Raw genomic sequence first — 22,561 nt, 5'->3', positions numbered from 1 at the left:
TGTGATGGTTAGAATTTGTGTGACACAGTTAAAATACTTTATACAATGTGCTGCTATTATACAGATCCCATTGTTTTTAGTGTGACTTTATTTCACTATAGTCATGTCCATTCTTTGTAAAACAAGTGGTATCTACACCGAGTACACCCCCAATCCTTCAATGCACAGTGTTGTCTAAGAACAGAGTTCAGCTCCTGAATAAATACTGGATAAATGAATGTCAGCCATGTATCTAGCAATTTCACAAGTGTTTCATTTAGACACTACTTATTTCTTCACTATCCCAACAGTGTGACAAGTAGCCTAACTATTGCTCAATCAACAAATGTTGTTGTTCTATGTGAACGTTCTACGTTCAATTTTCACTTCCTAGTATATATTCCAGTTTACCTAGTTCCTTTTTATGAGAGACTATCTAATTTATCCCAGTAACTTTTACCAAATACACTGTTCAAAAGTTTGGGGTATGTTTTTTTTTTTTAAGAAATTAATATTTTTATTAAGCAAGGTTGCATTAAATTGATCAAAAGCAACAGTAAAGACATGTATAATGTTACAAAATATTTATATTTCAAATAAACGCTGTTCTTTTGAAATAATCCTGGGGGAAAAAATTCCTACAAAAATATTACGCAGCACAGCTGTTTACAGCATTAATAATAAGAAGAAATGTTACTTGCGACAAATAACTATATTATTTCTGAAGGATCACGTGACACTGAAGACTGGAGTATATGGCTGATGAAAATTCAACTTCAGAAATCATTATTTTAATATATATATATTATAGGGCCTTATACTACTCTTTTACTGTTTTTCTTATCAAATAAATGGAGATTTGGTGAGCATAAAAACGTTATATATAATAGTAGCCATATTGAGGTGATAGCTTAAAATATAGATAGAGAGAGAGAGAGATATTAAGCTATCACCTCAATATGGCTACTAGTAGGCCTAAACAGTAAGAAGTGACATATAATCTCGGATCCCCATAGTCTAGGATCCTCATAGAATTCCGTGATAGTAATATGATTTTAATTATTTTACGGATTCAAAGGAATAAATAGTATAGAGGTAACGTTAGGCCTACTATATAGTTAGTTACTTTGAAACTGAATTATTTACTAGTTTACTAGCCTACTAATAAAAGTAATAACATAAAAATTGATATGTTATTTTTATGAAATAAATGTAATACTACTTTGTAATATTCATTGAATCATTTACTTTAATTTACTTTGAAAAATGGACGAAACATCAGTAAATAGTTCGCGGGTCCTTTAAATACACACTCACTCACTGCACACAAGTATTTTTCCAGTTCCAGAGCAGCTGGACAGGAATGAATGGCACACCCGGATGGCGGAAGTAGCGCTGTACTATGAGGCTTATACACATTTGTAAATGCTGTTACTGCTCGTAAAGTTGCTCGTAAAGTAAAAGACCTCGCCTGGTTACCAACGGATACATCGTAAGGTTAAACAGAAGAGGAGGAGCGGATGAATTAGGCTCTGAGCAGCCGGCTGGCTTCGGCGATTGGAATTACTGCGCTGCTTAAGGTAAGACGATGAGCCTGGGATCAGATGCTGGAAACGTCAGCGGATATAAACACGGGTTAACAACACTCGGGACGTGTACAAACTTGACTTTTGCCACCGAAAAGTATCATAAGTAATACTTAGTTTAATCCTAAACAGATGCAGTGTAACGTTACCACAAAGCAAGAAATGTTTACATCTCCTGCAAGCGACGAGCAGCACAAATTGATCGCCGTTTTCAGATCATTCAAGTCTTTCCTGTCGTTATCTCCTGACTGTTTACGTTTTATCAGCATTTTATTGCATCTGAGTTTAATGCACACACAGCGTTTGTATTCAAAGGTGGTGGTTCGATGAAACTGACAATTTATGAACACATTGACTGCGCTGTATAATATATGAAAATGGCTCTGTTAGATGTCAAAACGACAATGAGATCATGTGGAATGCATTTGTAGATTAGTAACGTCACAGCGACCGAAGGCCGCGTAGCGCGGGCGGTGCGCATGCGGGAATGAATGTAGTCATCATGGGAAGATCTGAAATGAAAGCAGGTGTAAGTTCCTCAGCTGAAGAGGAACCAGAAGCAACAGGCCCAAATAACCTTTAGGTCCTTAAAACAATTTTAGAGAAAGAGTGCACTGAAAAATGTTGTTGTTTACATTGTTTTTGTTCATACAATACAAATATATAATTGACTAGCTACAGGCTATTATGCTCCAAAGAGGCACCCCAAAATATCTTTTAATAAATAGCCTACAGTGAGGATGCATTAAATTGATCAAAAGTGATTAAAGATTATTTGAACTTTGTATTCATCAAAGAATCCTGAAAAAAAGATGATCATGGTTTTTCACAAAAATAGTAACATTTACATTTACTTTTATCCAAATGGACTCACAAAAGAGGAACAAAACATTCATCAAAGAGCCAACAAACATTGGAGTAAACAATGCCATGTTTAATGGACAACTAGATTAGGACACCAGCTAGAGAATAGAAGAAATTCAGAGAAGAATACATATACTTTGTGTGTGTGTGTGGAACAGAGGGACTTTTTGCCTCATTGTTTTGGCTCATTCAGTAACCTGATCTGGCAGGAGGAAGCGCAAATTTGTAGCTGTGGGTTGAGGTAGGGGGGAACTGTTCCAGGGGTAGTCCTCCTGAAAGCCAGCATTAAAAAACTTTAAATTTGATCCTGCCCACAACTGAGAGCCAGTGGAGTGAGATCAGGACGGGTGTGTCGTGGGTTCTCTTTTGCTTCTGCAGAGGCTTAGTCACAGCACAATTGTTTCTTGAGCACCAAATAAGCATATTAGAATGATTTCTAAAGGATCATGTGACACTGAAGTCTGGAGTAATGGCTGCTGAAAATTCTGCTTTCTTTCTATATATTATTAACATAGAACACATTTTAAATTTATTTATTTTTATTATTATTTTTTATCAAATAAATGCAGCCTTGGTGAGCATAAGAGATGTCTTTCAAAAACATAAAAATCTCATCGACCCCAAACTTTCGAACAGTAGTGTAAGCAATCCATACGACTCTTGCTCTATAATCCAAGTAATCTGATTATCAGATTGTTATTCACTAAGTATATTGCACATATACTACACATGGATGAAGTTTGCTGTGTTGGTCGGTGGTCAACTACAGTGTTCAAAATGAGGTTCTATAAAAAAAGTGGTCATGGTATTGCCCTGACAAGACTTAATAGTTCTTTAAATAAAATGGAAGCAAATTAGACCCTCAGAGTTGCATTTAATATAAACATTTGTTTTATTTAAGTCTGTTCAAAAATGCAATTGAATCGAGTACCAAGAAACCACCAATGTAAAGTAATTGCTTTGTTCTGGGTATATGCTGGTTCCTCTTTCAATCTCTATGAAATGCCTTTCTCAATCTCTCTGATTACAGATACAGTCATGACTCCATCAGTGCGTTTACAGGAAATGATCCGGGTCATCCGAAGTGCCCGGACACAAGGCGAGGAGAGGGGCATCATCCAAAGAGAGTGTGCAGATATCCGGGCCCAGTTTCGCCAGGGTGACAATGGGGAACGTTCGCACAGCCTTGCAAAACTACTCTACGTGCACATGCTGGGCTACCCTGCACACTTTGGCCAGGTAACTCTTAATGTGTGTGTGTGGTTGCATTGATGGATAATAAAGTTTTACATCTCCAATTATGGATACATCACATCTTAGCATCTTAATTCTCAACTGTGTAGCCTTATCCCTCTGTATATTCTTTTTGTCAGTTGTCTTTTCACCTGTTATATATCTTACTATGGTGATAACTTTAGTATTGACTCCTGCAGATGGAGTGTGTACGTCTGATTGCCAGCCCCAGGTACAATGAGAAGCGGATGGGTTACCTGGGAGCCATGATGCTCCTGGATGAGAAGCAGGATGCTAGCTTACTGATTACCAACTCTATCAAGAAGTAAATGCTGTATATATAATATAATATATGTTATTTATATATTATTATTTGATTCCAGTTTCAAATCATTATTTTGTCTGGCCATTTTTATCTCTGTTGTAGTGACCTTTCCCACAGCAGTCAGTATGTTCAGTCTCTGGCTCTATGTACTCTGGCCTGCATGGGTTCAGCTGAGATGTGTCGAGACCTGGCACCAGAGATCGAACGGCTCCTCAGGGCCTCTAATTCTTATATCAAGAAAAAGGTCAGTTCATGACATTTTATGTCAATAAACATTTTAAAGTATAGTTTAAGCAAGGGTGTAGAATACGGTAGGGAGCCACCAATATCCAGCGACTACTGAATTGTCCCTAGCTATGATTTTTATGTCTTCACCAATGTCAAAATCAAACCTACGCCCTTGTGTTTAAGTCATGTCATCATCCAGATTAACATAATCCTGCTAAATTGTGTTGTGTTTTGTTTTTTCTGTGTACTACTGATAATGATACCTGATTTAGGCCACGCTGTGTGCCGTCCACATAATAAGAAAGGTCCCAGAGCTTGCAGAGCTGTTTATTCCTGCTGCAAGGTCTCTTCTGTCTGAGAAGAACCATGGTTAGCTACATTGTTTCTTTTTATAACTTAAAGTTTTTTATTATGTGCAGTATTTTTAATATGATGGGGTTTTGTAACTTCCTGACTGTTTTCACAGGGGTTTTGCATGGTGCTGTAGTTCTCATCACTGAATTGTGTGCGCGAAATCCTGACACTCTCGATCAGTTCCGCAAGGTAATTCATGTGAATTTTCTCCAAAACTTTTACTTTAACTACTCAGTTATACAGAGTAGACTACTAATTGTTTTTCCTTCCCATTCCATCAGGCTGTTCCTGAACTGGTACAGATCATGAAAGGTCTTGTGACATCCAGTTATTCTCCAGAGCACAATGTAGCTGGTATCAGCGACCCCTTTCTGCAGGTTTGTCCGCTACAGTCAAGCTTAATATCACTCTTTATCAGGCTACAACATCATTTCTACATGTTACACTGAACTGTATGAATATCAGGACTTGATTGGTCTATTTTTGTCCCTCAGGTGCGCATCCTTAGATTGCTAAGAATTCTGGGTCACAATAATGACACCGCTAGTGATGCCATGAATGACTTGTTGGCACAGGTACAACAGAACAAACACACCCTGTTGCAATTAATCATATCAGTTATGTATTTTTAAAGCAGAGTTTTAATGCTTGATCTTGGTGATTCTGTTGCATAGGTGGCTACAAATACAGACAGCAGTAAGACTGCAGGCAGTGCTGTGCTGTATGAAACAGTCCTAACTATCATGGACATCAACTCAGAGAGTGGGCTTAGGGTTGGTCATATATTTCATATTCGATTTAATATACAGTTTTATGATTAGTAGGGTTGTTTGGGTTAAACAGGAGTGGAATATGATGCTTCTGTAGTTTATTTCAGGTCATTTAATGCATATCATTTATGTATTTTAAGGTGCTAGCTGTAAATATTCTGGGGAGGTTTCTACTTAATAATGACAGGAATATTCGGTAAGTTTCTTCTTCTTTTAATACTTCTATATTTAAAAGCACTGGAACTGTTAAATCGATCTAATCAATCATAGTAGATCTAATCTATTTTCTTTTTTATAACACCACCACATACTTCTTTTGTTTCTCTCCTGCTGTGACCTGATTGTACACTTTTAATTCATATTTGAGCTGACTAATCAGAATGTGTTATAGAGAGGCTGTCAGGGTTAGCCTGTTTTTCTTGTTCTAGTAGCTTCAAAAGTTTGGGGTCAGTTAGCACAACTGTTTTTAACATTGATAATAATGATATCTGAAGGATCATGTGACACTAATGGCTGCTAAAATTCAGCTTTTCCTTCACAATAATAAGTTGCATTTTAAAATATATTAAAATAGAAAACAATTAATTTAAATTGTTATAATATTTCAGTTTTTACTGCAACCTCTGTTCTTTCAAAAACATTAGAAACTCTTACAGACCCCAAACTTTCAAATAGTAGTTTTTAATTTTGCAATAAGAGCAGATCCATTTTATAATTTTTATTTAATGTTTAAAATCAAATTTGGGTGTCTGCTGTTCACAGACATTCAAAGTTTTTTTTATGCTAAAATTATATTATTTTTTTAACTTTTTTTTATACATGAATATGTGTGTGTGTGTGTGTATATATATATATATATATATATATATATATATATATATATATATATATATATATATATACTTTTATACAGTGTTTTTGAGTAGAAAATGTAAATTCAGTTTCTCAGCCCTACTCATGCCAGTACATGCTAATTTTCTGTCTCTCGTCTATTACAGCTACATATCAATGACATCACTCCAGAAAATAGTGCAGACTGACCACAATGCAGTGCAGCGGCACAGAGGCACCATTGTGGACTGCCTGAAAGATCAAGACACCTCGGTGAAACGGTACTATAAATTATTTAAAAAAAGAGAATGCATATAGACAATACAGATGTATATAAATTGAGGTATAATTACAGTTATTAATCCTGCTATTTCTCTTATGCAGTCGTGCATTGGATCTGTCACTTGCCCTTGTGTCGGCTGTGAACATTCGCTCAATGATGAAGGAGCTTCTCATTTTTCTTTCAACCTGTCCTCTAGAGCTTCGATCTCAAACCGCTTCTGGCATCTTCAACGCTGCTGAAAGGTATCATCAGTCCTTTGTACTTTATATCTACCTGTTAGTTTCATCCATTATATGTCTGTGTGTCTGTGGTTCAGCTCCGCTCATTTGTCTATCTCTCCTATTAAACACTGTCTTACAGAAACCAACTTTGACACGGTCCTGTAAGACATGCCTACGTTTAATGCCATTTCCCATCATTTGATAATAAAATGTATAGCTTACCTCTCTATGGAACTTGGAGAGGTAGCTAAGAATATCAGATAATGTGTGGTGCTAAATCTCTACATATTTAACTTAACAAAGAATCCGTACATTTCAATTTATGTACTCTGGCAGGCAAAAGATTATCAAATAAGGTATGTTACATTTATTTGGTCATGTGAATTGATCAAAAAGAACAAACTTCACTCTTCAGAATTTTTAGGAGACGCTAATGTGTATTTTAGAAATTTAGTTTTTACCCATATCTTCATGGTAAATTATTAAGTCCTACTGCAAATCTGCTCCCCCGATTAATTATTAATTAATATACAAAAACAACATGTAAACATATCCCGGCAAACTAGCTCAAACAGCATGTGGAACGTCTCAGTGCCAAACATCTACAAGACCGTGTGACTCAAACACATCTGTACACATCAGTCTATAAAAAATACCAAGGTTAAGGTTTGGCTCGTGAATATTAATTAGACAACTGGACCATGAAGATTAACTGGATGTTTGAGCTAATTAATATTCATGAGCTCAGTCTTTGCAATCATTGGCTAACCCATTCTAAAACGTGTCATGTGGAAGAATCCTGATTTTTATTGCCTTTTTTGTTGTTTTCTGTGTTAACCTGTCGATCTTTGTATATGTGGCAAGTCACAGGCACTGAACAGCACGTTGTCTTTGTGTGTCTCTCTCTCTGTGTCTTGGTCAGGTATTCCCCTTCTAAGCGCTGGCACATTGATACCATCCTGCATGTGCTCACTACGGTAAATAGCCACTGCTACACAACCGAACTGTTGCCTCCCAAAATACGACAAAAATTCTTCCCATTTGCAAATAAGCGTTCAGTCTGTAAACATCTTAGTGTTTATTAAAGTTCTCATTCATTTCAACGCAGCATTATTTTCACAACAGGAAATCTCACGCACAATGTTTGCCAGCTTTTCCATGCAATGAATGTAAATGGTGTTTTTATTTTTTTATGCCAAGCTTGAAAAAATAACAACAAAGTATCATAAAAGACACCCATATGACTGATGAGCATTATTTTAAGTCTTCTGAAGCCACAAGATAGCTTTGTGTGAGGAATAGACTGGAAAAAATATCTCCTAAAATTCATTAAAAAAAAGAAAATGATACTGGGTTAGAATGTATTAGGTGAACTACTGTATCTTTTCAACTGTATCAAGTTTTAAATGTAGTACTTTCTCTTTCAGGCAGGGGGCGATGTAAGAGATGAGACTGTGCCCAATCTAATCCAACTCATCACTACTGCTTCTGAGCTCCACTGTTACACTGTTCACAAGCTCTATAGAGCGCTTGTAAAAGATATTTCACAGGTAAGGATATGTTTTTGCTTATAAGGGGCCATTCACACAGGTCTTGGAGTCTCTACTAATGAGTTGAATCAGGTGTGTTTGATTAGGAAGATTTAGAAAATGTGTAGACATGATTTTTAAAAGTTTAACCTCTTGAGCACTGCGTTTTTAGAACAACACGAGGTGCTGCAAAAGACGCAAGTGTGACTAGCGCATTTTCACATTAAAAAAACATTGGAAAAGTAGCGCAGTGAAATAATGTGTTCTGTGTGATGATGTAGAAGTGGCCTTCCACACACGATGCATTCTTGATTCTTACAAACATGTGCATTGTGTTTTTGGCCTTTTAGCATCTCTGGGCAATGACGTGTCATGTGTGAACATTTCATACGTTCCTGTTTGTGTGTAATAGACAGTTTGTTTTCATAGCAATCCTTGGTCCAAGTTGCGTGCTGGTGTATAGGGGAGTATGGAGACCTGCTGTTGAAGGGCGAGTGTGAGGAGATTGAGCCTGTGCAGGTAAACAGAAATAAAATAATGATACATGTAAAATTATATAGGGAGCACATTAGGTGCACTAATCGGTGTCAATACTGGATCAATATGAATCTAACACATAAATTAATATATATATATATATTTTATGTTGCAAGCCACTAGTACAAGAAGGAATCCAAAATATTTTTTTTTTTACCAAGTACCTTAGTAGCTCAAATGTTTATTTTTGTATGTACCTTGGAGTATCATGTACTGTAAATACCATTGTATATGAATATGCTTATCCATTATTGTGTTAGGGATGTGTCATGAAGTTTCACTAGACTAGCATGCTGTACTTTTGCGTGTAAAGTTTAACGCTTTTCTTACTTAAAATGGATAGTTCACCCAAAAATTACAATTCTGTCATCATTTACTCACCCTCATGTTGCTCCAAACCTGTAATTATTTCTTTCTTCTGCTGAACAGAAAAGAAGATATTTTGAAGAATGTCAGTAATTGACTACCATAGTATTGTTATTCTATTACCATAGAAATCAATAGGGTCCATCAACTGTTTGATTACCGACATTCTTCAAAATATCTTCTTTTGTGTTCAGCAGAAGAAGGAGATTCATACAGGTTTGGAACAACATGAGGGTGAGTAAGTGATGACACAATTTTCATTTTTGGGGGAACATCCCTTTAACAGCAACCCATCTGAGAAGTTGTGTCTCACAAACTAGCATAATTATACTTACAATAATTTCTATCCTTAAAGGAACACTCTGACTTTTTGGGACTTTAGCTTATTCACCATATCCCTCAGAGTTAGATAAGTCCATACATACCCTTTTCATCTCCGTGCGTGCCGTAACTCTGTCTGACGCATCCACCGCTGGAGGTTAACGGCTCCAGCTAGCATACTGCTCCCAATAAGTGACAAAATAATGCCAACATTTTCCTATTTACATGTTGTGATTGAGACACAACCATCTTCTAACCGTATACATACTGGGAACTGTATTCTCAGAAGGCGAAGCACTGCTACTTGGGCGGAGTGATTTGCTCGCAGCGCCTGAGAAGCCCCGTGGTGAGGAGCAGAGAGTTCGCTCAGAGTTGGAGTAAATCACTCCGCAGAAGTAGCAGTGCTTCGCCTTCTGAGAATATAGTTCCCAGTATGTATACGGTTAGAAGATGGCTGTGTCTCATGTGACCTTGTTATTTGTACACACTGTGACTATACAAATCACAACATGTAAATAGGAAAATGTTGGCATTATTTTGTCACTAATTGGGAGCAGTATGCTAGCTGGAGCCATTTACCTCCAGTCTTTGTGCTAAGCTAGGCTAGCGGTGGATGCGTCAGACAGAGTTACGGCACGCACGGAGATGAAAAGGGTATGTATGGACTTATCTAACTCTGGGGGATACGGTGAATAAGCTAAAGTCCCAAAACGTCGCTGTGTCCCTTTAACCAATTAGTCCGTTTTGAAAACATGTAGTTTTGCACATCAATTACCATTTCATTTATCATGATAAATGAAACCAATTGCCATGGTACTGATATCTGATGCCTCCCCTGTACCACCACAGTACTTGTTAAGGAGTGACTAAATTGTGTTTTGGGCCTTTTCTGCCATTAGGTTACAGAAGATGACGTCCTTGAGGCCTTGGAGACAGTTCTTCAGTCTCACATGTCATCACCAGCAACCAGAGGCTTCGCACTCACTGCTACCATGAAGCTGAGCACTCGGATCACTGACAATGTCGAGTGAGACACGTTATTATGAAATACTGGCAAAAAATGCACTGTGAATTGAATATGAAAAATGATGTAAGAAGTATTTGTATAATTCTACAGTATTTTGTCTAAAAGAATTTAAAACGTTGAAAACTAAACCCAATCGTTTTAAATGCCACAAGTGAGTTTAGGCATCACAAGAATATAACGTACAGTATAAAAAAATGGATATTCATATTGAGATTTTCTAAAGATTGCATTTAACAGTTATTGAAATATTAGTGTTTTTATTTTTTACTTATTTTTATGCACGTAAGATGACAGCATAATGTACTCTAAAAGAAAAATAGGGGAATTGAGCATAAACAATTATATATCCAATATTATCCAATATCAACCAATATATATTGGGGGTCAGTAGTTGTTTTTGTTTTTTTTAAATAAGTTAATACTTTTACTGAGCTAGGACACATTAAATTGATCAAAAGTGACAGTAAAGACATTTACATCGTTACAAAAAAAGAAGAATATTAAGCAGCAGATCTTTTTAACATTGTAATTGTAATAAGATTAAATGTTTCTTAGGGCACCAGATCATTATATTAGAGTGATTTCTATAGGACCATGTGACACTGAAGACTGGAGTGATGGCTGCTGAAAATTCAGCTTTGATCACTGGAATAAATAAAAAATTGAACACACTAAAAATAGAAAATTAAAATTGTAAATAAAATAAAAAAATTACAATTTGGGCTGATAACAATTATGGTACTGATATATCGTACAGTAAATCCTCTCTCTCAGTGTATTTGCTTGTTTCTTTGAGCCTGTTTTGTCTTAGATCTTTTTCATCTTTCTGTTTTTCTCTCAATCAGCCGAATCAGAAGTATTGTCAGTATTTACGGCAGCTGCATTGACCTGGAACTTCAGCAGAGAGCGGTCGAATATAATGCACTCTTCAAGAAATATGACCACATGAGGTACCGCTATGTGCTTTATTAGCCTACTATTTTTCAGTACAAAAAACCCTGAGATCATGCATGAATGGTGCAGCTCTTAAGCAGTTCATGATTAAGCGATCAAGCTCACTGTCTTCCTCTCAGAGCTGCAGTGTTGGAAAGAATGCCTGTGATGGATAAGAACTCACCTGGACACACTAATGGAGACGCATCAGGAGAGATTAAGGAACCTGACCCATCCAAACCCAAACCAGTTGAGGCAGGTTTGCTCTCAGAACCAGCAAGCCAGGTAATTATTATATGATATTGTATTTAGACACTGAACTGTTAAAAAATAGATACACATTTTTTTGTATTTATACTTTTGTTAAAGGTGTGCGACCTTCTGGATCTCTTGGGTGGGACCGATACGCCTCTCCAGCCCAAGCCTGCCCCAACCATCACTCCAACAACTACCTCTAGTGCCGATCTTCTTGACCTGCTGGGAGGACTGGAACCAACACCAGGTGAGAACATGGACACCTGTAGCACTGATGATTTCTCCAGTTTAAAGATACAGGAGACCTTTAAAGATACATTACCATTAAAATTTTGGGATCAGTATTTCTTTTTTAAATAAAATATTTGTATTAAGCAAGGATGCATTAAATTGACCAAAAATTACATTTCTAATGTTACAAATTCTATTTATATTTCAAATAAATTCTTTTTCTTTTTTTTTTTTACATTCTATTCATCAAAGAATCCTGAAAATTTGTATCCACAAAAAACATAAAGTAGCACAACTTTTTTCAACATTTATAAAAGCAACAAATCAGCAGATTAGAATGATTTCTGAAGGATCATGTGACACTGAAGACTGGAGAAATGGCAGCTGAAAATTCACAGGAATTACATTTTAAAATATATTAAAATAGAAAATTATAATTTTAAATTGTGATAATATTACAGTTTTCACCTCGGTGTTGGTGTGTTTGCATGTAGTTCCCACTGTGACGGTGTATGAGAAGAATGGATTAAGCCTGAAAACCCAATGTGACAAACAGACAGAAACAGATGTCACGGTCACCCTTATTGCCTCTAACTCCACTCAGAGTGACATCACCAACTTCACTCTTCAAGCAGCTGTACCTAAGGTCTGATATTAATTTCAGCTCATTTTCATGAAAATTCACTATAAACCTATTTGTCAACAGTCTTTTATAACATAAGCTTTTGAGTGTGTACTAGAGTGAACTACTCACCCGTTGTTCAAAAAGTGACAGGCACACAAACAATGACCGAATCTAGAAGATTGAGAACATTTTTTTTTTTTAACACTCTGTAGGACTTATTTCTCAATACTTGAGTCACTTTTAAAAACTTTTTGCACATTTTTCCTAACTAACTTTCAACTTGGCACAGGAGTTTATTGCACATTCGAAATGCACTAAAACTACCAAAACACGTTATACAACACTTCCAAAACACTACCAAAGTTTTTCACCCAACACACTTTGTCACTTATAAAGAATGACCTATAAAACTCTAATCACAAGTAGCATCACAAAATGTTTTTCTTATGTAAAATTTCTTTACAAAACAAGAATGACAGCTCTCTACTGTTTAGAATTCACTGCAGTATATGTTAAATGGTCCATGTTTACATTACAATATAAAATTGTCCTCCTTTGTATAGATGGTAATACAATTGATAGACTAGTTGTAGGTGTTCAGCTACATCTAATTGTTTTTATAGTATAGTTCACACAGAACGCGTTTTTTCATTCCAATGCGCTACTTTTCCATTGTTTTTCTATGTAAATGCGCTAGACTGACATGTATAACCTTTGCACTTGCGTCTTTTGCAGCATCTCGCGGCATTACACTGCGTTCTAAAAAGGTGGCACTCAAGACAAAATCAGTTCGACTTTTAAAAAACGCTTCTCGAGACTTTTTCCATTCCAACAAATGTTACTCACTGCAGTCAAATGATGTCCAGCTCCTCCTCTCTGGAGCTCCAATGGGGTGGGATTAGTCCAGCTCCTCTTCTCTGGAGCTCTAAAGGCCAATTTATACTTCTGCGTCGAGTGTTAGCCGTAGTGTACGTCGTAGGCTACGCACGTAGGCGACGCCGTCGTGAGCATTTATACTTCTGCGAATGTCTGTGTTGCTCTGCAGTTACACCGCCGAAACGCTAGTTGGCGCGGGTGGGTTTTAATGTTCCAGTTCCACTGTGTTTACATTCCTCGCGGCTATTTTGAGTTTAGGTTTCTACGAGCAATGGCGACTGAAGGAGTCATACAGATGGCTGTATTTCCGCACTTCTTCAAGCAATCTCTCGGTCACTTGGTCTATTTCCATGGCTCTTCACTGATCTTCGGAATTTAAAAATGCCGGGCGGGCGGTGCAGAGTGCAGAAGATCATTCCGGAAATGCGTAGGAGGAAAACGCGATGCTATCCAGCCGACCAATCACAGATCTTGCGGTCCGCGTCGCCGCGATGCGTAGTTACATTTTTGAGGAGGTGCGCGTCAGGGTACGGCGAAGGGTACGACGTATGGTACACGTCAATGCGTATGCTACGCCGTACCTTCTACGCGCACCCGACGCAGAAGTATAAATTGGCCTTAAGGGGCTGATGGGATAGAGTTGTGGGCAGGGTTAGGGTGTGGTTAGATAGTCTAGCTCCACCCATTAGGCCCAAATTACATCATAGAATTACATTCGCTAAACGTAAGCTCCACCCATTTGCTCAGCTTCTCTATTCCGCTCTGCCCCACGCCTCGCGTTTTTTCAAAGCATAAAAGCATTCTGTGTGAACGACCCCTTATTCAGTTTTGTATTATGTAAGCTTTTGAAATTATGTCATTTCAAATGAGTCATTGAATGCGTTTTGTGGCAAAGAAATGATAAATGTGATTCTCCTCCACATTATATCCGCAATAAATGACATTTCTCAATAAATACAACCCCAATTCTAGAATAGTTGGGACATTTTGTAAAAATGCAATAAAATCAAGAATCTGTGATTTGTTAATTCTCTTGAACCTTTATTTAACGTACAAAAATACAAAGAAAAAAATCCTTGTTTTCACTGGCCAAATTAATTGTATTTCTATTTTGATGGCTGCAACACACTCCAAAAAATTTGAGATACCATTTAAACTGTTTTGTAACAGCCCACAATTAGCAGGTGAACTGGTAATAGGTGAGGGTATCGTGTTTGGGTATAAAAGGAGCATCAATGCAAACAGTATGGGTGTCTTGCATGTGTGTGAAAGTACCATTGACGTTGAGGCGTATGTATGTTGGGATTATACAGAGACAATGCTAGACCTCATTCAGCACATGCTACAACAACAGAGTGGTTTCTACACTGACACTCTTCACCAAAGAAGTGATGTGCTTGATTGACTGCCTGCAGTTCAGATCTGTCTCCTATTGAAAATATATGGCCCATCATGAAAAGGAGAATCAGACAATGATGACATTTGGACTGTTGAGCAGCTGTCTTGTATATTTGGTGAGATTGGGCTAAAATTTCACTTGCAAAACGGTAACAATTAGTATCCTCAATTTCCAAATGATTAAAAAGTGTAATTACAAGGAAAGGTGATATGACACAGTGTTAAACATGCCTCTGTCCCAATTTTTTTGGAGTGTGTCACAGCCATTAAAAAAAAAAATATATATATATATATATGAAGAGTTCAGATGCAAAAGCCTCTAAATGCCATCTGAAATTTTCTTATAGAATGATCATTTTTATCAAGCTTGTATATTTAAGTTCAGTAAATTCACTTCAATGACAATTAATAGGTAATCTTCATTGCCATTTAAGTGAAAATATAGAATTTAAATATACGAGCTTGATAAAAATGATCATTCTATAAGAAAATTTCAGATGGCATTTAGAGGCTTTTGCATCTGAACTCTTCATATATACAAAATACAATTAAGTTGGTCAGTGAAAACAGGTTAAAAACAATTAACAAAGCATTGAATTGCATTTTATAAAATGTCCCAACTTTTCTGGAAGTGGGGTTGTAAATTTGAAAGAAAGAAATTTGTCAGAATCTGTCACACGCTGTTATCACATTAAAACAATATTATTCTTTTTCAGAGTGTTCAGCTGCAGATGAAGGCTCCGAGTGGTAATGTGATTCCAGCACATGGCCTTGGTCAAGTCACACAGACTGTTTTACTCAACAACCCTAACAAGGCAAGTCCACCCTGCCTTAGTTTTGTGCGACTGTGTTTCTCACTAAACTTATCGGTGCTATATATGAACAAGTATATGACTATACTTTTATTTCCCCTCTACAGGTCAGCCTTAAGATGCGGATTCGAGTGTCTTACTCACATCAGGGTGCAGTGCATCAGGACACAGTACAAATTGACTCCTTTCCTAGTCTGGGTTGGAACTGTCAGCCATCAATCAACCCTTTGTGACCGACCTACGAGTTCAGAATCTCCATGACTCTCTCTCATTGAGATTGAAATCTATGGAAATAGGCAGCTCTCTGTCAACCTTTCTATTATGGACTGAACGCTCGGCAGATTTGATACAACAGGTGTTTATGAAGTGTTATCTTGGTTTGAATTGTCTAGAACAAAGTGTGGTTTAATGTGCTGTCATTAATGCACAAGAGTGAACAGTCAAACTAATGCACACTGTCATCAGATAAGCTCCTTTGTGCACTGTCACTAAATAACCCTGTTAACAAGTTGAAGAACTTGAATTACAGATATCCTTCATATGCCCTAATTAATTAATTTGAGCTCCAATTGCCTTTCATTAAGCCTCTCATCATAATTTTTTTTCTGTTTACCATTTTTCTTGACTGTGAATGTGAACTTACCATCTCACATAATTTAGAATGTCATATATTTCTCAAACAACCTCATTGTGTGTGTGAAACCACAAATATCCATTTATCCAATTTGTTTATTCCTCTTATCCAAACACAATACAATAAAACATATATATATATATGGTATAATGCACCGCATTTTAAGAAGATGATGGTGCACGTGAGCATCTTTTAGGAAACAACATGCCTTAATGCATGTTTAACAGCTGAATGAGAAATTTTAACTAGCAAGAGATAATGCTAACTAATTAATGAATCCTTAAAACATGAGTAAACACCTGCTAAAGTGTATACTGTCATGTACCACAGAACAAAAAGGGCAGAAACAAATGTCAATATGAACTCACAATTAGGTTGCAAACGGTTCAGATTCACAATAACATGACTTAGAGAGTGATGTATGCAAAGCCAAATGTCCACTTGAGGCTTTAAGCAGCAGAGCCACCTGGCTAGTCCGTTTATGTACATGATCAAACAGATTTCTACTATTTACAAGTTTACCATAATAGATTAGAGGAAAGACACAGGGAGATTGCAGGGCTAGTGCAGGTTTTCCCCTCCTCGTAGAGCCAGAACTAAATGCAGGACAGATCCTCCCTGAATCTTGTAATCAGCAGCAGTCTTCTCATCATTCCTGAAATAGAGAAAAACGGATAAGAATTGTAATTTTTGAATGGATTATTTTCCTCGATATTTTAACTTCAAAATGATTCATTAATATTAATGGGGAACTTTACATTTGTTTTCCACTGTAAATTAGTCTTTGCTGTTGTGGTGGGATCCCCTCCTTTTCTTCCACCCTCTCTTTGATTCTTTCCACCTTGTTGGAAAAAAGCGCATAAAAGAAATAACGTTATCCAAATACTTCCAAAGACACCGAAATATTATTCATATTTTAAGGACATTAACACTCATACCTTGTCTGTAGGTTCGATGTCAATTTCTATTTCTTTGCCTGTGAGTGTCTGAGAAACGATAAAAAAATTTATTTATTTTTTTTTTTATTAAATTTTCACATCTGAATCACTTCACTAGTAGTTAAAAAAATCTGCATTTTGACAGGATTTTAAATAGATAATCGGTTCATCTTTAGTTAGAAATTAAACCCAAATCAAATACAGTTTAAGCATGTTACTGGAAATCGTTAAAACAGGATATGGAAACTCACATAGCGACAGCTAAAAGCGAGGACAGAAATCTTACCTTAACTTTAATCAACATATTGAGAGCTGTATTTTAACTCATAGAAGTTGAACAAAAACTGGGTAATTTTATATTTTAAACAATAGTAATAGCAAATTAACCGACTTGAACGTTTCTACGAAACAAACTAAACTAAACAAAAAAACAGTCTGACTTCCCGTGTATCTGAAATAAACTCCGGGTAGTTTGGTACAACTATAGCGATGGTACAATGGTTCCGCTTTTGGGCGTCTTCTTCTTCTTCCGTTTTTTGGTGCGTTGCATTCTTAGTGCATATCGCCACCTACCTTTGCTGTTATGCAGTCATGATTTCTTATGATCAGTTTTTCCTTGTTTTTGTTGTTGTTGTTGTTGTTGTTGTTGTTGTTGTTGTTGTTTTTTCTCTCTCTCTTGCCTCTTTCTCACACATCCATCCATATATATAATTACTTGATGCTCCATCCCATTCCATCTCCCACAGCCCACCTGGCGCTGCGTGTTCAGCTCCTCCAGACTGGACCCTAAAATCTGGAATAGACCAAAGCATCCTTATTCTATATTAAATCCTTTCACTTAATCCAGTAGTATGTATTCTATTAGTATTCTGTATCCTACTCTATCTCTATTAAAATCATAACCTAACAAATATGCCAAATCCTTATTAACCTTCCCTCTTTCGTTTAAATATGATATCAATTCCTTTCTTTCCTCATCATACCTTTTACAATCATATATCACATGCTCCACTGTTTCTTTCTCCCCAGAATTCTCACATAAACCAGTCTCATGAACTCCAATTATAAAGAGCGATGTGTTCAGTCTTGAGTGTCCAAGTCTCATCATTATGATCTCTTCTTTTCTATTTCTACCATTTCTACTTTTCTTAGTATCTACCATTTTTTTTTAATATTATATAAATGCCACCCCTTATTATCTGTATTCCATTTTTCTTGCCACTCTTTAATAATATTTTCCTTAATAATAGATTTACCTTAATTAACTTAAGAGGATACACCGCTCTACAGTAATTTGAAAGTGATTGCAGTACCAGTTTTGGCCACAATCTTACATACGGTTCCTTTAAAATCTATGTCTTCCCTTTTTAAAGCATTTTTTGCTACTCATTCATTCATTACCAGCTACTCCTACATGCGCTGGCACCCAGCAGAATACTACTCCTTTCCTTTGTATTTGCCATAATAATGAAAATATTTCGCACATCAAATCTTCTCTAGAAGTACAATGAATAAATAGTGATGTTAAGACAGAAGCAGAGTCAGAGCATACTCTGTCTGGCTTTACCTCCTCTACCCATGTTAATCCTATTATAATAGCGACCATTTCCACAGTATATATTGACAATTTAGATGTTAATCGTTTAGATACTGATATTTTAAACTCTGGAATATACACTCCTATTCCTGTAATCCCTGTTCTTGGGTCTTTAGATCCATCAGTATAGATGTGCATTTTTGGGCATCTTGTTGGATCCTATGAAATAAATCCCAATAAACCCCTGCCAAAATTATATACAAAATTGTAGATTGCTACAGAACTAATTATAATGCAAATGTAGCGTAGCATACATTCCAATTAGTAAATGCTGCCTTTTTCATTCCCTCCCCTGTCAGGTGTCAGCTGTTGTAAATTAGCTAGCCTACTGATAAACTGACAAGGAACAGGATTCAGCTGCTTGTGGACAGCGTTTGGTTTGCACTTCACTCGGTCTACATCTGATCATGAATAACCTATGGCAATGTCTGTTTGTTTTTTCAGTTGCCACAGCATTTGTGATGTCTGAAAATAGTAATAATGGTAATGTTTATTATGGCACAAGAAAAATATGATGCATTATAAGTTCTTAACATGTAACCTAACATCTAAAAGAATCCAGCTTTAGTGGGTAGTTGTGCTTTAGAGCAGCGTAGTTGATCATGGTTGGTAGATGAACCACCATGGTTTAAACTAGTTTTTTGTTGTTGCTGATCCAAGATGGTCTACTTGCTAATAACCTGCTTTGAGACCAGGTTCTAAACATGGATGGGCAATCAGAGTTGTTCAGTTTTCTTCAACTTTGAGGTGTACAATAAAGTACTTCCTCTCTCTTTTTACTATAGATATCCAAGTTACGTGTGACGAACAGTCTGTTCACATCAAGTGGAAAATCCACCAATCGATGACTGGAAATCCTGCTCGTCTTTTCTTGGGTAGTTGCTTTCCTTCACAGTTCTTAAATGTGTCAAATGGAGCAGAGGTAGAGTTTCACTATCCTCTTAGTGAGTGTCAGTTTAGACGTACGGTAAGTTCACTTCCTGATTTTGGTAATTACAGAATCCTGAAAATATGCTGATGAGAATTTTTTTTTTTTTTTTTTTTTTTTTTTTTTTTTTTTTAACTTTCCGATTAGGCTACATGGAAATACTTGGTGTATGAGAACCAGTTAACCTACAGGCCATTGCCAAAGCCAAACCCTCCTTCTTTCACCTATCCAATCAGATGTGTGAATGACAGGTAACGTCACAACTGGGTAGCCTACTACAGGTCTTCACCAGGACTCTCAATCCCAAATCATTCCCATCGATGTACAATCATTTTGATTCTGTCTTCAGGCCAAAGGGTTGGATTCCTGCCTTCCAGAGCTCTTCCACTGGTGCCATACAAGGTCATGGAGAACTGTCCTTTCACATGGCAATTCTCAATCGTATGTAGGCAGATCTTGATTCATTGTCTGTGATTCTCGTTCTAACAATTAACTCGCCTATCATAATCTTCTCTCCAGATGATTTCAGTGGCCCTGCAGAATCCAGTGTCTTTCCGCTGGGATCTTTTGTCCCTATTTGGGCTGGTGTTGACCAGCAAGCCCATCAGCCACTGGTGTTGCTTCTTGAGGAATGTGTAGCCTCTACAACTCCCGAAATCTCCCCAGATAGTCTTACGTACCCACTTATAGCAAATAAAGGGTGTGTATATTTGTGATTTATTTGAAATATCCATTAGTCAGGACATCAAAATTAGATCTTCCTTATTTGCTGCAATTTAGTGGCTATATTTTTATAATTGACTTGAGGTTAACCCATCATAGGTGTCTTATTGATGGTAAGAAAAGTTTATCCACGTTTTTACCAAGATCTCACTCCTCCTCAATCCTGCTTCACCTTCAAGCATTCAGATTCGCCATGGGACAAGAGGTGAGGGAGTCTCTTCATAGGAGTGTAGCAAATGATTACACATCTGAATTTGTTGCTGCCTGTTCTCCCCCACCCTGCAGGTCTATATCCATTGCAAATTAACTGCATGGGACCCTGACAACCTCAACGATGTGAAGAAGTCCTGCAATTATAATAAAGCCAAAGGACAGTAAGTGTGTTCTTGATTTGTACTTAAAATCCTTCAATATGCTGACATGACTTATGGGAAAATATCCTATAATCCTTCATTAACAGATGGGAGCTTTTAGATGACCCGTTCCAGAGTTCTCTTTGTCAGTGCTGTGATTCAACATGTGGAGTTCGTGGAAAGAGGGAAACCGATTCCGGTAAATCAAAAGCATAATTCCAAATAACTAATCATGTTAAAATTGCAAACCCTTTAACATGGGTTTAAGTTAACATGCAATGTGTTGGGATTACAGCACCTCAAGGACTGGTACTAAAGTCTGTTTTAGGACCTTTGACAATTACTGAAGATTCAGCATGATTTTACTCTGATGTGCCATCCTTTATCTCAGAGAAAGGTTTGTAATTATGTTCTTAGAAATGTTTTAAACTGTGTTATATATATATATATATATATATATATATATATATATATATATATATATATATATATATATATATATATATATATATATATATATATATATATATATATATAAAATTATTTTTTTGTTAGACATGTTGCAGTTTTTTTTTTTTATCATTGGTAGGTTGAGTGGCTGTCTGATGATGCAGTGGCTAATTGACAGGTCAGTGGTGTTTACTCTCTACATGATATTCTTGTGCTGAATAAATAACCGTTGTGTGCAGTGAACTGATGTTTTCCATCTTTTCTGTAGGTGCTTGATTCATGGTCAGGAGTCATTAGGAGTGGTCAACGAAGTCATTAGATTTGTATGACTCGTTTTGTTCATTAAAAGACTGTGAAACCTCCTTTAAGTCTATTTGAAACGTTGTCTCTGTTGTGTTCTCTTTGACCAAAGTGATAAGGGAAATGGTGTCACATCAATTTTGTCTTCATAAATTGCCTCAGTATTTCCTTTTGATCATATAATTAAATTGATTACTCCTAGCTAAGGGAGCAGGTTACTGCATGCATTGAGGAAATGTAAAAGTCCCCCTATAGTCAATTTTATCCCTTAACTCATCTTTGATCACCAAAATTACATATTTAAAAGTTTTTCCTTAAATTTCTTCATGCCTTAAAATAGCTTGACTAACTCTACGCCCTTGTGTCATTTAGTTTCTATGAATATGCAAATTAGCCCCGCCTCCACTCACACCAGCTCAGAGGTCCACTCATGATCACATGTTGATGAGATTGGTTACATGGTAGTTTGTGAAGTCAGAAACACCAGTGATTTCAAAACTCTATTTTGAGACTGTCTTTGGTTCACTGCAGTTTTAAGGAGAAAATACTTAGCAATAGTGCTGACTTTGCAAATGGTTTGTCTTAAAGCATATTAAAGGGGTGGTTGAATATGATTTCACTTTTTTAACTTTAGTGTGTAATGTTGCTGTGTGAGTATAAACAACATCTACAAAGTTATGAAGCTCAAAGCAAAGGAAGATATTTGCTTTTAAAGAAATTGATTTCCCCCAGGAACACAATTTATATCATGAAAAAATATGCTAATCAATGACTAGAAGATAACTACATAAGCTACCTAAATTCAACTAACCATTCAGAAATGTCCTGTAGCATTGTACATGTCTGCAGCTCATTTGAATTTAAAGGGACACACACAATAACAGAGCGTTTTTGCTCACCCTCAAAAATTTAAAATTTTAACATGCTATATAAAAATCTCTGTGGGGTATTTTGAGCTAAAACTTCAGATACACACTCTGGGGACATCAAAGACTTATTTTACATCTTGTGAAAAAGGCATTATACCACCCCTTTAAAAGCCTGCTTTTCACTA

The 22,561-nt window shown here is 36.6% G+C and overlaps 3 protein-coding genes across 3 annotated transcripts; 2 read left to right on the top strand and 1 right to left on the bottom strand.

Moving 5' to 3' along the window:
- Positions 1-1,320: 1,320 nt before the first annotated feature.
- Positions 1,321-16,361, top strand: ap1g2 (adaptor related protein complex 1 subunit gamma 2). The gene is made up of 22 exons (XM_082173527.1): positions 1,321-1,559; positions 3,460-3,668; positions 3,863-3,987; positions 4,090-4,231; positions 4,488-4,584; positions 4,682-4,758; positions 4,851-4,946; positions 5,064-5,144; positions 5,244-5,342; positions 5,480-5,535; positions 6,338-6,451; positions 6,555-6,695; positions 7,597-7,651; positions 8,102-8,224; positions 8,633-8,722; positions 10,327-10,454; positions 11,300-11,404; positions 11,528-11,672; positions 11,757-11,889; positions 12,368-12,519; positions 15,489-15,587; positions 15,692-16,361. Exons 2-22 carry the CDS (start codon positions 3,468-3,470, stop codon positions 15,815-15,817), a joined length of 2,385 nt encoding a protein of 794 aa, XP_082029653.1. The 5' UTR covers positions 1,321-1,559; positions 3,460-3,467; the 3' UTR covers positions 15,818-16,361.
- On the bottom strand, positions 16,296-17,650 carry nedd8l (NEDD8 ubiquitin like modifier, like). Its single transcript, XM_082173734.1, has 4 exons — positions 17,443-17,650; positions 17,157-17,204; positions 16,977-17,059; positions 16,296-16,873 (listed from the first exon to the last, which is right to left on the bottom strand). The coding sequence occupies exons 1-4, from the start codon at positions 17,458-17,460 to the stop codon at positions 16,780-16,782; spliced, it is 243 nt and encodes an 80-aa protein (XP_082029860.1). The 5' UTR covers positions 17,461-17,650; the 3' UTR covers positions 16,296-16,779.
- Positions 17,651-19,127: 1,477 nt separating this feature from the next.
- zp3f.2 (zona pellucida glycoprotein 3f, tandem duplicate 2) lies at positions 19,128-21,569 on the top strand. The gene is made up of 11 exons (XM_082174439.1): positions 19,128-19,236; positions 19,539-19,720; positions 19,829-19,932; positions 20,031-20,122; positions 20,201-20,381; positions 20,504-20,609; positions 20,690-20,778; positions 20,865-20,956; positions 21,053-21,154; positions 21,347-21,385; positions 21,476-21,569. Exons 1-9 carry the CDS (start codon positions 19,161-19,163, stop codon positions 21,115-21,117), a joined length of 987 nt encoding a protein of 328 aa, XP_082030565.1. The 5' UTR covers positions 19,128-19,160; the 3' UTR covers positions 21,118-21,154; positions 21,347-21,385; positions 21,476-21,569.
- The last annotated feature ends 992 nt before the right edge of the window (positions 21,570-22,561 follow it).

This window comes from Leuciscus leuciscus (genome assembly GCF_965113295.1).
Source record: "Leuciscus leuciscus genome assembly, chromosome: 6".
Taxonomy (NCBI): domain Eukaryota; kingdom Metazoa; phylum Chordata; class Actinopteri; order Cypriniformes; family Leuciscidae; genus Leuciscus; species Leuciscus leuciscus.
The sequence above is the reverse complement of the archived record's forward strand: the minus strand, read 5'-3'. Positions and strand labels throughout refer to the sequence as shown.

What these genes read in the sequence shown, in the direction of transcription:
- zp3f.2 (XM_082174439.1), top strand. Translation starts at nt 19,161, where the DNA reads ATGAATAACCTATGGCAATGTCTGTTTGTTTTTTCAGTTGCCACAGCA. An exon ending in TCACATGGCAATTCTCAATC is followed by an intron (nt 20,123 to 20,200) that starts GTATGTAGGCAG and finishes TCTTCTCTCCAG; the next exon opens with ATGATTTCAGTGGCCCTGCA. An exon ending in GATTCGCCATGGGACAAGAG is followed by an intron (nt 20,610 to 20,689) that starts GTGAGGGAGTCT and finishes CCCACCCTGCAG; the next exon opens with GTCTATATCCATTGCAAATT.
- nedd8l (XM_082173734.1), bottom strand. An exon ending in ACATCGAACCTACAGACAAG is followed by an intron (nt 17,060 to 17,156) that starts GTATGAGTGTTA and finishes TTTTCCAACAAG; the next exon opens with GTGGAAAGAATCAAAGAGAG. An exon ending in ATTTACAGTGGAAAACAAAT is followed by an intron (nt 16,874 to 16,976) that starts GTAAAGTTCCCC and finishes TCTCTATTTCAG; the next exon opens with GAATGATGAGAAGACTGCTG.
- ap1g2 (XM_082173527.1), top strand. Translation starts at nt 3,468, where the DNA reads ATGACTCCATCAGTGCGTTTACAGGAAATGATCCGGGTCATCCGAAGT. An exon ending in TTCAAGCAGCTGTACCTAAG is followed by an intron (nt 12,520 to 15,488) that starts GTCTGATATTAA and finishes ATTCTTTTTCAG; the next exon opens with AGTGTTCAGCTGCAGATGAA. An exon ending in TACTCAACAACCCTAACAAG is followed by an intron (nt 15,588 to 15,691) that starts GCAAGTCCACCC and finishes TCCCCTCTACAG; the next exon opens with GTCAGCCTTAAGATGCGGAT.